General features: G+C 46.3%; 1 protein-coding gene across 2 annotated transcripts in view; it reads right to left on the bottom strand.

Moving 5' to 3' along the window:
• Positions 1–17429, bottom strand: part of LOC138765985 (interleukin-13 receptor subunit alpha-1-like) — a 69960-nt gene that overhangs the window by 14903 nt on the left and 37628 nt on the right. For both annotated transcript variants that reach the window (XM_069943223.1, XM_069943224.1), the window contains exons 2-5: positions 16225–16358; positions 11544–11697; positions 11103–11223; positions 9993–10031 (exon numbers count right to left, since the gene is read on the bottom strand). In XM_069943223.1, the coding sequence (XP_069799324.1) occupies positions 9993–10031; positions 11103–11223; positions 11544–11697; positions 16225–16358 (448 nt within the window). The remainder of the gene's footprint in view (positions 1–9992; positions 10032–11102; positions 11224–11543; positions 11698–16224; positions 16359–17429) is intronic.

Below are 17429 nucleotides of genomic sequence, written 5' to 3'. Positions count from 1 at the left end.
GTCGAGTCCTCTTATATAGCAAGGGCTTCATGTGTAATAGGCTCTGCAAATGAGTGCCGAAATAGCAGATCAGCACTCGTTTACCCCATACATTGGGCCGTGTAATAGTCAGCTCCAAATATACACCACACACAAAGTATAGGAAGTCATGTGTCCATTAATTTATGACTCCATTATAAAGAAGTCAGATGAAAAAAAACATACTTTTCTACACTTAGGCTGGGTTCCCACCACTACAATGAAAACAAAAAACTGCTTTAAAATAGGTATAAAAACTGGCTTGTTTAATAATCTAATAATGTGTTCTAATAAAGTCTATGAAAAAGCAGATGGATGGTTTTTCCACAGGATAGCTGATTGGTGGGGTGACAGGTCCTGGATCAGTCACTGCTGATTGGTGGGGTGACAGGATCTGGATCAGTCACTGCTGATTAATGGGGTGACAGGTCCTGGATCAGTCACTGCTGATTAATGGGGTGACAGGTCCTGGATCAGTCACTGCTGATTAATGGGGTGACAGGTCCTGGATCAGTCACTGCTGATTAATGGGGTGACAGGTCCTGGATCAGTCACTGCTGATTGGTGGGGTGACAGGACCTGGATCAGTCACTGCTGATTAATGGGGTGACAGGTCCTGGATCAGTCACTGCTGATTAATGGGGTGACAGGTCCTGGATCAGTCACTGCTGATTGGTGGGGTGACAGGACCTGGATCAGTCACTGCTGATTAATGGAGTGACAGGTCCCGGATCAGTCACTGTTGATGGATGTGGTGACAGGTGACGGATTAGTCACTGCTGATTGATGGGGTGACAGGTCACAGATCAGCTGCTGCGGATTGATGGGGTGACAGGTCACAAATCAGTCGCTGCTGATTGGTGGGGTGACAGGTCCCGGATCAGTCGCTGCTGATTGATGGGGTGACAGGTGACGGATTAGTCACTGCTGATTGATGGGGTGACAGGTCACAGATCAGCCGCTGCGGATTGATGGGGTGACAGGCAGGGGCGGATTAACTTAACCATAGGCCCCGGGGCTGTTCACCAAGCCTGGGCCCCCCCACCCCACTGTAACTATGGAAGCACTAGCCTGGCGTTCATAGTACAGGACAGATAATGTCATGATGTCCTGATTTGTGCAAAATTGCCATTAAAAAAACTGTGATTTTTTTGCAAATCATGGCAGAAGTGTAACCAGGAGACAGTACGCCACTGAAAGTATAAGCCTTTTTGGGTGGTCATGGGCCCCCCAGGAGCTCAGGGCCCCGGGCTGCCGCCCAAAACGCCCCTATTATAATCCACTACTGGTGACAGGTCACAGATCAGTCGCTGCTGATTGGTGGGGTGACCGGTCCTAGATCAGTCGCTGCTGATTGATGGGGTGACAGGTGACAGATTAGTCACTGCTGATGGATAGGGTGACAGGTCACAGATCAGTCACTGCTGATTGATGGGGTGACAGGTGGCGGATCAGTCACTGGTGATTGATGGGGTGACAGGTGACGCATTAGTCATTGCTGATTGATGGGGTGACAGGTGACCTGCCCTGTGGATAGCTCATCAGTATGAGCTTTTTTATGCCTTTTTATGGTGCTCTTTATACCTTTTTTTTAACAACCATTTTTTTTTTACTTTTATTTTACAGTGTGTGAAGCCAGCCTAAATGCCAGAATGCTTTTTCATCTCTCCTTTTCTCGGTATTGCATTTGCTCTAACATTTTATCAGTTGTCATGTGGAATAAAACATGGATTGGATGCCAGGCTGTAGTGTCAACAGCATCTTAAAGTGGTTGTCTGGTTCTAAAAATCCATTTTTAAATAGACTACTATGGCATACTTATTAGAAAGTGGCTACAAAATGGCACAAACAGCCTCTCTATCTCTGGAGAGCTGTTTTTCCTCTGATGGAACTGCAGAAGAACTGATTTTTTTCTGCTAGGTTCCCCAACAGATCATAGCCGACTAAACTAGATGTTTAAAGCAACTCTGTACCCACAATCTGACCCCCCAAACCGCTTGTACCTTCAGATCGTGGCTTTTAATCCAAGATCTGTCCTGCGGTCCGTTCGGCAGGTGATGCAGTTATTCTCCTAAAAAACAACTTTTAAACTTGCAGCCCTGTGCCCAATGGGAGTATCTGTGCCCTAATTTTGTACCACCCCTCCGTCCCTCCTACCCACCCTATTCATCATAAGGAATGCCACTGGAACATTTTCTCCTGTCTGAACATTACACAGGTGCCTTAACGATCCAGCCTATGTGCCGTGCTAACACAGCTGATGAATAGGAGACAATCTGTCTGGAGCATTCCTAATCATGAGGAGGGCGGGGAGGAGGGAGAGAAAGGGTGTGCCAGCCTAATGCATACACAATCTAAGCCCCGGTCGTTGGGCACGGGGCTGCCAGTTTAAAAGTTGATTTTTAGGACAATAACTACGTCACCTGCCAAACGGACCCCAGGACAGATCTTGGATTAAAAGCAGCTATCTGAAGGTACAAGTGGTTTGGGGGGGGGGGGGTCAGATTGTGGGTACAGAGCCGCTTTAAAATGAGATAACTTTGAGTCCATAATTTGCAAAAACGTTGATTGGTCAGAGTCTAAATGTTCAGGCTGTATTCACACAGTTTCATTGCAATACTGCATCATTAATTGCTTTACTGCATTGAAACTCCAATGTGTGTGAACATAGCCTTAGACCCTGTTCATTAGACCGAGGCATAAGAAGCTTGCTTAACCCCTTAAGGACCGGGCCTGAAATGGCCTTAAGGACCGGAGCAAATTTTATGAATATGACCTGTGTCACTTTATTCATTAATAACTTCGGGATGCTTTTACCTATCTGGCTGATTCTGAGATTGTTTTCTCGTGGCATATTGTACTTCACATTTCTTGTAAATTGGAGTAGATACTTATAACGAATCTTTATGACAAAAAACAAAATAACTTGAAAAATTGTGAAAAAATGCATTTTTCCAACTTTAAAACTTTTCTGCTTATACAGAAAATAGTTATACGACATAAATTATATATTAAATAGCATTAGCAACATGTCTACTTTATGTTGGCGGCTTTTATTAAACTATATTTCATTTTTTTTAGACAATAGAAAGCGTAAAACATAAGCAGCAATTTTCCAAATTTTCAGTAAAATTTCAAAATCAGATATTTTTAGGGACCTGTTCAGGTGTAAAGTGTATTTGAGTGGACTGTATGTTAGAAAGCCCCACAAAGCACCCCATTTCAGAAACTGCACCCCCAAAACTCTGCAAAAGCACATCCAGAAAGTGTTTTAACCCTTTAGGAGAGTCACAGAAATAAAAGCTAAGTGTGTAAGAAATTTGACAATTTAAATTTTCTGTGCAGAGATTTTATTGTAATCCAATATTTTTCATAATTATAAACCTATAACCAGAGAAATGCACCCCAATATTTACTGCCCCGTTTCTGCAGTTTATAGAAATACCCCATATGTGACCCTATTTCGCTATTTGACGCAACCGCAAGCCTCAGATATAAAGGAGCACCCAGGGAATTTCAATGGCTCCGTTATATTTGGTCATTTCTGACTGTACCACTTCAGGTTGGCAGAGGCTCTGGGGTGCCAAAACCTAAAAAACACCCCTAAAGGGACAGAATTTAGAAAACTACACCCCTCAAGGAATGTAACAAGGGGTGCCGTGAGCATCTATACCACACAGGTGCTTCACAGATTTTCCGAACAATATGGCGTGAAAAAAGACAAAAGTATTTTTTACACTAAAATGTTGTTCTAGCCTTCAATTTTTCATTTTCACAAAGGGATAAAAGGAAAATAGAAAACCTACAAAACATGTAGCGCAGTTTCTCCCGAGTACGGAAATACCCCACATGTGGACATAATGTGCCAAGCGGGCGCAGGACGAGTGTCCAAAGGGAAGGAGCGCCAATTGGCTTTTGGAAGCTGGATTTCACTGGAATGGATTTCAAGGGCCACGTCGCATTTACAGAGCCCTCGTGCTGCCAAAACACTGGAAACCCCCCACAAGTGACCCCATTCTGGAAACTACACCCCTCAAGGAATCTAACAAGGGGTGCAGTGAGCATATGGACCCCACTGGTGACTGGCACAAATGTGGAAAAATGTGACGTGAAAGTGAAAATTTTCATTTTTTCACTTTCACGGCACAAATGTGCCCGTCATCAAGGGGTCCATATCCTCATTGCACCCCTTGTTAGATTCCTTGAGGGATGTAGTTTCCAGAATGGGGTCACTTGTGGGGGGTTTCCAGTGTTTTGGCAGCACGACGGCTCTGTAAATGCGACATGGCGTTCATCCATTCCAGCCAAATCCAGCCTCAAAAAACCAAATGGCACTCCTTCCCTTTGGAGGCTTGCCCTGCACCCACATGGCGCTTTATGTCCACATGTGGGGTATTTACGGACTCGGGGGAAATTGCTCTACACATTTTGTGTTTTTTTTCTCTTTTAACCCCTTGTGAAAATGATAAATTCAAGGCTAGACCAACATTATAGTGTAAAAAATGTAATATTTCATTTTCACGTCACATTGTTCCACATTTGTGCCCGTCACCAGTGGGGTCCATATACTCACTACACCCCTTGTTACATTCCCTGAGGGGTGTAGTTTCCATAATGGGGTCACTTGTGGGGGGTTTCAACTGTCTTCGCAACACAGGGGCCTTTTAAATGCAACATGGCCCCTCAAAATCCATTCCAGCCAAATCCAGCCTCAAAAAACCAAATGGCACTCCTTCCCTTCGGAGGCTTACCCTGCACCCGCATGGCGCTTTATGTCCACATGTGGGGTATTCCCGTACTCAGGGGAAATTGCTCTACACATTTTGTGTTTTTTTTTTATCTTTTTAACCCCTTGTGAAAATGAAAAAATCAAGACAAGATCAATGATTTAGAGTAAAAATGAAAAAAAAAAATTACACTAAATGTTGGTCTAGCCTTGATTTTTTTCCATTTCTACAAGGGGTTAAAAAAGAAAATAAACGCAAAACGTGTAGGGTAATTTCCCCTGAGTACGAAAATACCCCACATGTGGACATAATGTGCCATATGGGCACAGGGCAAGCCACCAAAGGGACAGAGCGCCATTTAGAGGCTGGAATGGAGGATCGAGGCCATGTCGCAATTACAAAGCTCCTGTGCTGCCAGGACAGTAGAAAACCCCCACAAGTGACCCCATTCTTGAAATTACACCCCATAAGGAATCTAACAAAGGGTGCAGTGAGCATATGGACTCCACTGGTAACAGTAAAAATACATTTTTTTTTATTTTCACATCCCAAATGTGGCCGTCACCAGGGGACCATATACCCGCTGCCCCCCTTGTTAGATTTTCTATGGGGTGAAGTTTCCAGAATGGGGTCACTTGTGGGGGTCTTCTACTGTCCTGGCCGCACAGAGGCTTTGTAATTGCATCATGGCAAGCCTCTAATTGGAATGGCGGCCATACCTATTTAGCTGGGGAAAAGGGACAATTATTAATTTATTTGGGGGTATTAGGCCAATTATTAGTTTATAAGGTTGAAAATGACAGGTGTCCATCAAATTCAACCTGTGTTGATCCAGAGGAAGGCAAAAAACCCTTGTGAGGCAGACGACAGTAGCCTCATCCCGACTCCATATTGGCGATCAGAATAATCCCTGGATCAACGTGACCCCTGAAATAGGAATAAGGGACAGAATTTAGATAATGTAGAACTCCAATGACATGTAGTTACGCCTTGAAGCTATCCAGTATGCAGAGGCCGGGGTGATCAGGACAGGTGTCACACTGGAAAATGGTGTCCTTCCTGTTACGCCACACTCTGCACTTCTTCTGGGGTCTCCTATTTTCCAGTGTGGGGGACGTCGCCTGGAAAATGTTGCCCGGGGGCGATACGGGGTCCCACATATCCAGAAGCGCTGGGTCCACTCCATGGCTGCTAAATATTAGGGCTCTATTACTGCTTCTGATATTTTCGGATTGTGCCGCAAGAATGGAGAAGGATAACCCTTTGTGCATTCCGCAGCTCGTACCCGCCGGAGGACTGATGCAGGCGCGCATCTCCGCTCGTGTCACACTCCATTCTATGCATGGACGGATTCCGCCCTCTGTCCAAAGAATGAACGTGTTCATTCTTTGGACGGACAATGGAATCCGCACATGCATAGAATGGAGTCTATGACATGGGCGGAGACGCGCGCCTGCATCAGTCCGCCGGCGGGTGCCAGCTGCGGAATGCACAAAGGGTTATCCTTCGCCATTCCGCAGCATGCTCATACCCTATATCTGTAAGTGTACCCTGAGGTACGCTCACAGAGTTTGTAGAATTTCACGTCATACCGTCATCTCTTATTGGGACGGTACTGGCGGAAAAGACGTGTCTGGGGGCAGCATACGCTACGCTACCCCCAGATACATCATTGGATGATGAGGATGAGGATGAATGGAGGGAAAAAAGGATCCCCCCCCCCCATTCATCCTCACTGGTTGTTTCGGTGTCGGAGGCAATAATAGCGTATGCGTCCGACACCGAAAACGCCCTGGGGGCTATCTTTATACGAGACTAGTATATGGGGTATGTAAATGTGTACTGGTGTAGTGTAAAACTTTATTTCGTGTAGTGTAATGTAGTGTTTTTTACGTTTTTTTATTTAACAGTAAGAAAAAAACCTACGCCAACAAAGGAGTGCAATGCTTATGCTTATGCAATGCTAATGTTTATTAGCCTAAAAATGCATTTTTATCATGAAAAAGCAGTTTGAAGCTCTCCCCCCTGTCTTCATTGTTCTCCTATGGAGAGAGCTAAATAAAAGACCAAGACAGGACAACAAAGAGTTAATCTACAAATACCTCACCCTTTATCTCCTCTGACAGTCAGCACTGACCTCTCTGAGCTCTGATTACAGCTGTCACCCAGCTCCGTGCCTGTAATCCTCTGTTATCTGCTTTCTGTTGCCAGCTAACTCCCTCCTTCCTCCTCCCCCCTCCCCTCTCCCTAGAACAGACTGGGTATGTCTGATGCAACAAGTCACAATTTCCAGATTTTTTTTTTTTGCAGTGGATGGAAAAGAGGAAGGAGGGGGGGGGGACCTGGGAAAAGGCTTTTTAAATGCAGATAATGACATATTTGGCTAATAAACCCAATTACAAAGTTTCTTAAAATCGCCTGGACTATTGATTTCTGCAAAAAAAAAAAAAAACTAACGGCAGCGACTCTTTAAATTATTGGCTTCAATTACAATGGAGCCCGTATGCTGCATCAAGCCGGGGAGTGAATTGTGTCTCCTGATTTGTTGTAACAGTCACTTGGGATCTAAACACCCCTATGTTTTATACATTTGATACATTCTGTTTAATGCCCCTACAGTATACTCTTCCATATACTTGTAGTGTCCCAGTATAGGGCTGCAATTTTTTGCTCCAGCCACTAGGTGTCTCACTTGTACACAGCTGCAGTGTTAAGGTTTAGCTGTGTGTATTTAGCCAATCACAGGTGCAAGACACTCTCTTTCTCTATTCTTCTCTTCTTCCTGTCACATGATCCTATATAGCTTAGGGGTTTCCTGTTCAGTGGGAGTTGGAGTCTAGGTTTTGACCTTCGCTTCGTAAAATTCGCTCAACACTATTCCCTATCCCTGACCTAGTGCACGGTGCTATAAAATACGACACAAGGATGGTGCGGATGCATGAGCTGTGCCTGAACCATCTACATTGGCTGTCAGCTGTATATTACAGTGACCACTCTACTACAGTGACTAGCACAAAATATAAATCCAACCGCAGTTAGTTCCCACATAAAGAAAAGGATCAAAAATGTCCATATAACCCAAACATCCTAGAAAAATACAATGCCATCACTCCATCAACAGCAAAACTAAATAGTTATGGCTCTCAGACTATGAGACCTGCAAAACCACTGCAGAACTGCTGGGCTTCTATTCCACCCAAAAACATTTGTTTATTTTTTAATAAAAGTTTTATCAATATATGTTAAAGGGAAAGATCAGTCAGTTATGGCTCTCAGATTGCAGGGATGAAGAAACATAAAGAATTTACTCATGGCCCAAAATAGTCACATTGTCAGGTGGTTAAAATGACAAGTTATGCAATATACTGTAGGTCAGGGGTCCTCAACTGGCGGACTGCGGTCCGAACCCGGACCGCGGAGGCCAGCTGTCCGGACCCCTGGTCAGACCTCCTAATTGCCCCGGATTTGGGCCGTCCCGCTCCCCACCGCACTGCCTCCCGCCCCATAGGCGTACTGTCCTTAGATGTCAGTACGCCTGTGGGGCTGGGGGCAGTGTCGGTCCGGCCCCCAGCTGATACGCGCTCTCTGGGGATGTCTCGGGGATTCCCCAGCAGAGCGCGCTCCACAGACCTCAGTGTGTGCCGCCGGCCCGCTCTACCGGAAGTGCAGGACGGCGGCGTACACTGAGGTCACTGGTGCGCGCTCTGCTGGGGAATCCCCGAGACATCCCCAGAGAGCGCATATCTGCCGGGGGCCCGACCGACGGGAAGAGACGAAGACAGCCGCAGCGGGGAACAAGGTGCTAGGTGAGTTGTGGGTTGTTTTTTTTTTTGTCTGGGGGCCATCTATAAGGGGAGAGTGCACAGGGGGGCTATATACTATTGGGGGGAGAGTGCACAGGGGGTCTATATACTATTGGAGGGAGAGTGCACAGGGGGGCTATATACTACTGGGGGGAGCTCACAGGGGGCTATATACTACAGGGGGAGAGCACAGGGGGCTATATACTACTGGGGGGCTATATACTACTGGGGGGAGCTCAGAGGGGGCTATATACTACAGAGAGAGAGCGCACAGGGGGGCTATATACTACTGGGGGGAGCTCAGAGGGGGCTATATACTACAGAGGGAGAGCGCACAGGGGGGGCTATATACTACTGGGGGGAGCGCACAGGGGGGCTATATACTACTGGGGGGAGCTCACAGGGGGCTATATACTACAGGGGGAGAGCACAGGGGGGCTATATACTACTGGGGGGACCTCACAGGGGGGCTACATACTACTTGGGGAGAGCACAGGGGGGGCTATATACTACTGGGGGGACCTCACAGGGGGGGCTATATACTACTTGGAGATAGCACAGGGGGGCTATATACTACTGGGGGAAGCTCACAGGGGGGCTATATACTACTGGGGGAAGCTCACAGGGGGGGCTATATACTACTGGGGGGAGCTCACAGGGGGGCTATATACTACTGGGGGGAGCTCACAGGGGGCTATATACTACAGGAGGAGAGCACAGGGGGCTATATACTACTGGGGGAGCTCACAGGGGGCTATATACTACTGGGGGAGAGCGCACAGGGGGGCTATACACTACTGGGGGAGCAACGGGGGGGGGGGGTTATATACTACCAGGGCAGTCACCCCCTTTGTACCTAATATCAAAGGGCTGTTGAGAGAGAAAAAAATGCCAGTTTTCCTGCTAATAAGCAGCAATTCTGTATGTAAATAGTTGAACGTTTGTGAAAATTAACAAAACACGTTTCCTACTGATGTTCAGCTCGGACCGTCACCTGACAATAGACCCCGGTAAGTGGCCCCTCACTAAAAGTTGTTACCCCTGCTGTAGGTAATGAACGTGCTTCAAAATCTGCAGTGTATGTTCACACTGAGCAAAACAAACGGAATCCCGCCTGCCTCAGTGTTACGCATTGCCTCTATGGGATGACTCCGTGCCTCCACTCCTCCCGCTCTCCGCTCAAAAAATTGACATAGAACACACACAACGCCCATTGGAGAGCTTCTGCCCCTTTGTTTTAGCCATCACCATGACATATCAAAACTTGGTTAAAATAATAGAGATCCTGTAAGTATTGTGTCATTTAAACATGGACAAATGGAGAATCAGTAACTTTATAAAATATCTTGGTACAGAATAAACTTGTAGTGTAAACTAAGGTACTGTATAATCCTAAGTAATACATGTCTTTGCTCTACTTCCTGGACATATGTCATCTACTTACTGCATTGGTTCAGACAGGATTTCCACAGAGTCTTGTTCCCTGCGTTAAAAGAAAACAATTGAGTCAATAAATACAGTAGACTGTTATCCTAGAGCAGGGATAGGGAACCTTGGCTCTCCAGCTGTTGCAAAACTACAACTCCCATCAAGCCTGGGCAGCCAAAACTAAAACTCTAAGCTCATGTACTGTATATACACAGGTCTGCCTCCTGTATCTAATATGTCCACCCCACCCCCCCTTTCCTTTAAATCGACTCTGTACCCCCAATCTGCCTCCCCAACCTCTTGTACCGTCAGATAGCTGCTTTTAATCCAAGATCTGTTCTGGGGTCCGTTCGGCAGGTGATGCAGTTATTGTCCTAAAAAACAACTTTTAAACTTGCAGCCCTGTGTCAAATTGGCGTGGCCTAGAGTGTCTGTGCCCAAACTTTGCCATGCCTCTCCATCCCTCCTCCCCGTCTTCATCATTAGGAACGCCCCTGGGCAGAGTTTCTCCTATTCCTCACTTGTCTGAACACTGCACAGGTGCCTTAATGATCCAGCCCATGTGCCCTGCTCACACAGCCGATGAATAGGAGAATACCTGCCTGGGGCATTCCTAATGATGAAGACAGGGAGGAGGGACAGAGGGGCAGTGCAAGCCTAATGCACAGAGACTCTAGGCCACTCCAATTTGACACAGGGCTGCAAGATTAAAAGTTGTTTTTTAGGACAATAACTGCATCACCTGCCGAACGGACCCCAGGACAGATCTTGAATTAAAAGCAGCTATCTGATGGTACAAGCAGTTTGGGGGGGGGGGGCAGATTGTGGGTACAGAGTCACTTGTGCAGGCTTGTCTTCCTTGCAGTGCTGCTGCTTCATCCATGTCTGCTTATATAGAGCCTTGCAAACCCAGAGCATCCATAACTCCCTCCACATGCCATTAATAGTAGTGTACTGTGCAATTCATCTGCCCAGCACATTGCCAGGCAGCTGGCTCTAGTACACTTTAATTCACATAAATATTCTAATCGAGTAGAGAGTAGAATGCTGTAATGTGCAGTGTGGTGATCAGATAGGCGACTAAGGAAGGAAGTAACTACCAAATGTATGAATGAATGATACTCACCAATAAAGCAATTTATACTGGACATTGGGTGGAGTGTCTTCTCCAGGCTGCCATGTGCAGCTTATATAGTCCATATAGTGCCAAACACAGCTGACATTTCTCACTGTTGTTCTTTTATCACCTGTAATTTATTGCAAGTAATATAGTCATTATGATTATGACAATTGACATGAAATTGTGGTTATTACTGCCATTTACTTGTTTGGCTATTTTATCTCACCATATATTATTTTAGTGCAACCAGCTGGCAAACTTCATATGCTCAACATTGGAGTTACATGGACATCCCCGACCACTATGAATAGCACACTTTTCCTTTATCTAGATTAATCTTTGTTCTCGGCAGGATTTTTTTATGATTATTTATCAAGTTTCAGAATATTCCAGACTGGCAAGTGTCCCTTTACCATGGGTTGGATACACAATTCAATTAACTATTACCTGGTACCAGCTCCATATGACTTTTCCTGGCCCATTCACTTGTCATACCATTACATTCAGCCTGTATTTCACTTGAAAAGTAATCATTGGGGTCAAGCCAGGGATGACTGTCAGAAAAATCCAGAATCAAGGATGTATCTTCTGTGGATTTTGGCTGTGATATAAGAACAATAAATTCATTGTATAAGGATATACCGCCATGTTTTACAACTTGGTGTTTTTGTTGACCAGAGCAGCACAATATTTTCAGCCCTTCACCTGGCATAACGCTAAAAAGACATTCTCTACTGGACAACCCCTTTAACTCCTCTCCTTCATTCACTGACTGAATGGGATTTGCAGACAACTATGCACATGTTGCAGAAACAACCTCCCAATTCCATTCAGCCATATTCAGACCTGCAGCATGGCCATGTACACTCAGTCTTAGTCCTTCTTCACATAAACATACAGTACTTTGCGTCTATATTGTGTCCAATTTTTTGCCGTCTGTCATATGGAGCTAATGTTAATGTAGGGGTTTACTCACTTAGCCATATAAATTATGCGAATATTCTAAAAAAATGCAGCATGTGCTTTCATACATGTCTGTGATGAAGGATGTTAAAGATGAACTCCGGTAAAAAGTAAAAATCTAGGGCTGGCGGAGGGGGCGGAACATAATGAAGGAGTTATACTTACCCATTCCTGTGCCCCCATAGTGCAATGCCACCGTTCATGGTCCTGCAACGTCACGACCCGGCTCAGAAACCATGCTCAGCCAGTCAGATACTGAGGCAGGACACCTCTGCAGTCACAGACTGGCTAAGCAGGTACTCCCCACCAGGTCGTGATGAAACAGAAAGCCAGGAGAAACCGGAGACCAGAGGCAGAGATCAAACTGGTGGCGCTGCCCTGTGGAGGCATGGGGACAGGTAAGTATGACTTCTTTTTTTTTACTGACCCTGCATTTTTACTTTTCATTAGAGATTTCATTTAAACTGCATTTCTATATTTTCTACTGTATATTACATTCACTGCAAGCAAGCATATGCTGAAGGTTCAATAAAGGTTAACTGTGTAAATAATTTTATGCACATACTTGTCTGCCACCTGCTAGTGGGTTTGGTCTGTCTGAGGTCTCCTCCCCTCTCCTAGGCCTATTAGGGCCTTAGCTCAGTCTCACCCTTCCTCTCAGCCTTTCACTTGTCAAGTTGCCTCAGGCTCCTCTTCACCAATAATGACCCAGCCCTTGAGTCTATAAGTGGGGGTGGAGAGAGCCATGTTCTTGTTTTAGTCTAGTCCATTTTAGTCAGTGTAGTAGAGCAGTGTGCTGCTGTCTGTTCCAGTTTCTAGAGTGTTCCTACCTGCCTGAGCATGGATTGCTAAACAACACAGGTGTGACTACACCAGAGGGATCAAGCCTGTCCACGCTGAGAGGGCCATCAAGTCTTCAAATCCACAGTCCTCAGTCAAGTCCTAGTGTCAGGATCCGGGCCGCACGCTCGGCACCTGGCTCTACCGGAGCGCGCGGCCGGACTCTGAGCAGAGCCGCCGGCACCCCTGGTAACGTGCAGGGCCGGTTGCTGGGGTCCCTAGCAGCCGGCCCACTGTTGTTATGTTACGGCCGGCCGGGCGCTCTGCGGTGCGCGCGGCCAGGCTCAGGAGATGCCGACGGCGTCCTTAGTGCAGGGCTGGTTGCTAGGGGCGCGTCGGCAGCGTCCCTGGTAGTCAGCCTGCTGGGAACGCCCACACTACTAGCCGCGGCTGGGCTCATTCTCCCCCAGCTGAGCGGCGTTAGGGATTGGTGACTGACAGCAGATTGCTCCAGTCAATCCATCTCTCTGTGTTAGCCTGGAGTCTCGGCTCCAATTGTGTTCAGGGGGCTGAGACTCCAGGCTGTATAAGTTCCTTCCCCTGTGTCTCAGTCCTTGCCTGCGATAGAGCCTAGTACCCCTAGTGTTTTCTTGATCTCGCAATCTTTCCTGACCTTGCTATTCCCATTGCCTGACCTTCTGCTTGTATTACTGACTACCCTTTGGACTCGTGTTTGTACCTCGCCGCTCGACTGTTATTGACCCGGAATTCTGACCTCTCTCTTATTGTGTGTGTCTGTCTTGTTTTGTTTCGTGTTGCACCTTAGAAAGTACAGGGACTGCCGTCCAGTTGTCCGTTTGCCATCTAGGGCATCTGAGGCAAATAGGTAGGACCAGTGGGCGGGTGCCAGCTTCAGGGCTCACCTGTCTGCGTGCCTTCCTGTCACCTAGGTTCCACAGTGTGTTTGAGGTCAAGTCTAGGAGTTAGAGAGGTTGTATTTCTTGCCGATTGGGCTCCCCCTGCTTTCTCCAGTCCTATTTTTGGTTAACGCCAAAGTCGGCTCCTACCAGCTTTAACGTTAGTGCCAAGTACTACTGGATATGCCCAAACGGTGTTGTTGTCAAGACTCCTCTGCAGTAGGGTACAATACTTTTTAGATAGTGCCCCTATAGCAGTCTTCCCTGTCAGTACTGCCCAAACTCTTAGGGGGACATTTATGAAACCTCCGCCTAAGGCGTACACCAGGGAGGAGGAGCAGATTTGCCCCTTCTCTCTGGCGTACGCGCCGCTCGCCCGATGGGCGTAAATCATGATCCAAATCTACACCAGGTTCCGGCACATGGCCGGATTCACTAAGAGGCATGCGCCTCTTAGTGAATCCTGCCAGGGAAAAGGGGGAGGGACCTAATATCAGACCGGCGTACTTGTACGCCGGTCTTCAAAAATTCCCCCCTTAGTAACTCAACTCAGAGACTGTCCATCATTTAGTGTAAAGTCTCCAAAAATCTCACTATCCCCCCATTCATCAGAAGTCTAAACTCTCTTAGAGGGGAACTACCCGACAGACCCACTCCTAACCTAAAACTCGCCCTGTGAACAGGGATTTCTCTGCATTTTACCTTAAAGGCTTCTCAGGAACGTTTAAAGGGGTTATCCAGCGCTACAAAAACATGTCCACTTTTCCCCCTACTGTTGTCTCCAGTTCAGGTGCGGTTTGCAAGTAAGCTCCATTTACTTCAATGGATCTGAGTTTCAAAACCCCACCCAAACTGGAGACAACAGTAGGGGGAAAGTGGCCATGTTTTTGTAGCGCTGGATAACCACTTTAAGTTCTGAAGCTACCCCCTAAACTCCTTCTGATTGTGTCTTGCACCAACACATTGAGGAAAGGGGGTAGTAGGAACACTTTCTCAGAGCGTGTGTAGGGATCTTGGGAAGCTAGCCCCGTAAAAAGTGCTGCAGAGGTACTGCAACACCTGCTAGCCTGTATACAATACCCTGCAGACCCCTCGGTCACCACACTTTCATCTGCTTTGTGGATATAATACATCCATTAAAGTCTATGGAGAGGCATCACAGTACAAAGGTATCCATATTTCATCACTATTTCATTAGGTATTTCTTTTATCATAAGTTTTTGAAGTGTAATTCAGTGTCCAGTCTATAAGATGCCCATTAGTGTTTACTGCACAAAATACTGATAGAATATTGAAGTAAGAGGGATTCTTATAGAATATTGAAGCAATAGTGATGAAATACTGATAGGTTACCGAATCAATAGTAATAAAATATAATACAATGATACAATTACATCCATAATACGTTGATAGTTTTCATCTGTTTACATCGTATTGCCATACATTTGTGTGAAGCAGGCCTTGCATTCAGTCAAAAAAGGGAGGAGAGATGAATATTTTGTAAGTGGTTTGAAATAATCACTTACATTAGAATCACACTTGGAAAGAAAAAGTTGCTTGCTGAAAGTAATACTTTTTCTCTCCAGCAGAGGGTGCAAGAGACCTACATAGTTTGAGTACCTATCATAAAAAATAACAACAGGCATGTCAAGTGATTACAGTGGTCTCATTGCTGAGAAAATGTACTACTCAGGTGGCCATCACTTATAGGGGAACTACACAGGGGCCCTCTACTTTAAAGGAGACCTGTCACCCCCCCGAGCCGGGGTGACAGGCTCCCAACCCCCAGTTAGATACCCTTATACGTACCTCATCCCGCCGATTTTGCTGCCGTAGACGGTCCCGGGACGGAGATATCCCGGTCAGAAGTGGGCGCGCACGCTCTGGAGAGAGGTCAGGCATCCATAGAGAATGAATAGAGCCGTGCGCGCGCTGCAGAGATGAGTCCGGCTCTATTCATTTACTATGGACACCGGACCTCTCTCCAGAGCACGTGCTCTGGCTTCTGACCGGGATATCTCCGTCCCGGGACCGGCAGCGGGATGCGGCGGGATGAGGTACGTATAAGGGGATCTAACTGGGGCTCGGGTCCTCTTTAAGGAGCAACACAGGGGGCAATCTACTATCAGGGGACTACATAGGGTGGCAATCAACTATAAAGAGGGCCTACACAAGGGACCATCTACTTTAACGGGAATGCACAGGGGGTCATCTCCTATATAGGGGCTACACAGGGGGCCATCTACTATAAGGGGATTACACAGGGGTTCATCTACTATAAGAGGACCATACTAGGGGCCATCTACTATAAGGGGACTACACAGGGGGGCCCATCTACAAAAGGGAGACTACTGGATTGTAAATGTGCCATATTTTCTAGGAAATAACCTGTAAGGAAAGATTACCACTCCGTCTAGGATTAACAACGCACAGAAAGATATAACTAAGTAACAATTTATTAGGATTACCCTTGTGTTGTTTCCAGATGAAATCTTCACTTCATATTTCGGAGTACAGTTGCTGGCTATGGGCTCCCACGTTATAATAAAGTGCATCATACTGACCATTGTAGCTGTGATGTTGGTGGGTGGAGGGAGATAGTCTGCATGGAAATAAAATAAAGATATTGTTGTGTTTTGCTGTTTATGACCTTATACAGCTAGTTATATTTTATAAAGCAATGTTTGAAGTTATCTGCTTAAAACTAGGACACCACTCCTTCTTATGACAGTGAGCTGATCAATAGAGGTCTATGTGCTGGAGACACTTATGATCCACAGTTATCACATGGGGAAGCTACACATATTCCATTGATCATGCTGATATCTTCTTATATAGTACCTTTGGCCCCTCTCAGAAATAAGGCACCAGGTACAGCTTCTTACTCTGTAAGCCCTATAACCAAATTTGTCTTTTTTTCTGTCTTTCAGATGGGGGAGTGTCTGTCTCTACTTGGCCGTGCCTCCACCTATCCCACCCAGGTGGTTTATATATTTGCCAGTATTAGTTGGATCCTGCATGCCTAGAGCATAGGCTTATTATATATATAGTACAGTGTAGGCCCATCTCGGGCATGAGGCCACCTTATCATGGTGGGATGGTTCACACTATTTGCAAATGGTAACTAAGAGCCTCATTATTTTTAGAGAGATTTTTTTTTAGCAGTCGGGGGGCTGCTTTAAGTGATTTTAATATCTGTATTGTGTCTGTATCTCACCATTGCCATGAGCTGTTACAGTTTTTGTGTTTTTTTGTGTTTGCAATTTCAACCATAGCAATGGGCTCCTGATGTGATCTGCTAGATCAGCGCTCGTTTACTGGGCCTATTACACGGCCCGATGTTTAACATCGTTACCGATGTCCTTGCAGCCCTTGTTTAAACTACATACATTACCCATCGACGCTCCAGGGCTGCTTCTGCGGTCGGCTTATCCACAGATCCCGCACGCTCTAGCTTCAAAGTGGCCTGTCAGCTGACAGGCCGCTCAGCCAATCACAGACCGGGACCACCGCGGCCTGTTATTGGCCGGATGGCCTGTCAGCTGACAGGCCACTCTAAAGCTAGAGCGAGCGGGACCCAGGGAGAAGACCGCAGGAGCAGCCCTGGAACGTGGATAGGTAATGTATATCGTCAGTCGCCGTCCGCGCACCGCTATTACACGTAGCGGTGCGC

This window comes from Dendropsophus ebraccatus, chromosome 10, assembly GCF_027789765.1.
Source record: "Dendropsophus ebraccatus isolate aDenEbr1 chromosome 10, aDenEbr1.pat, whole genome shotgun sequence".
In the NCBI taxonomy this organism is placed as follows: Eukaryota; Metazoa; Chordata; class Amphibia; order Anura; family Hylidae; genus Dendropsophus; species Dendropsophus ebraccatus.
This window is presented reverse-complemented; position numbering and strand designations above follow the sequence as displayed.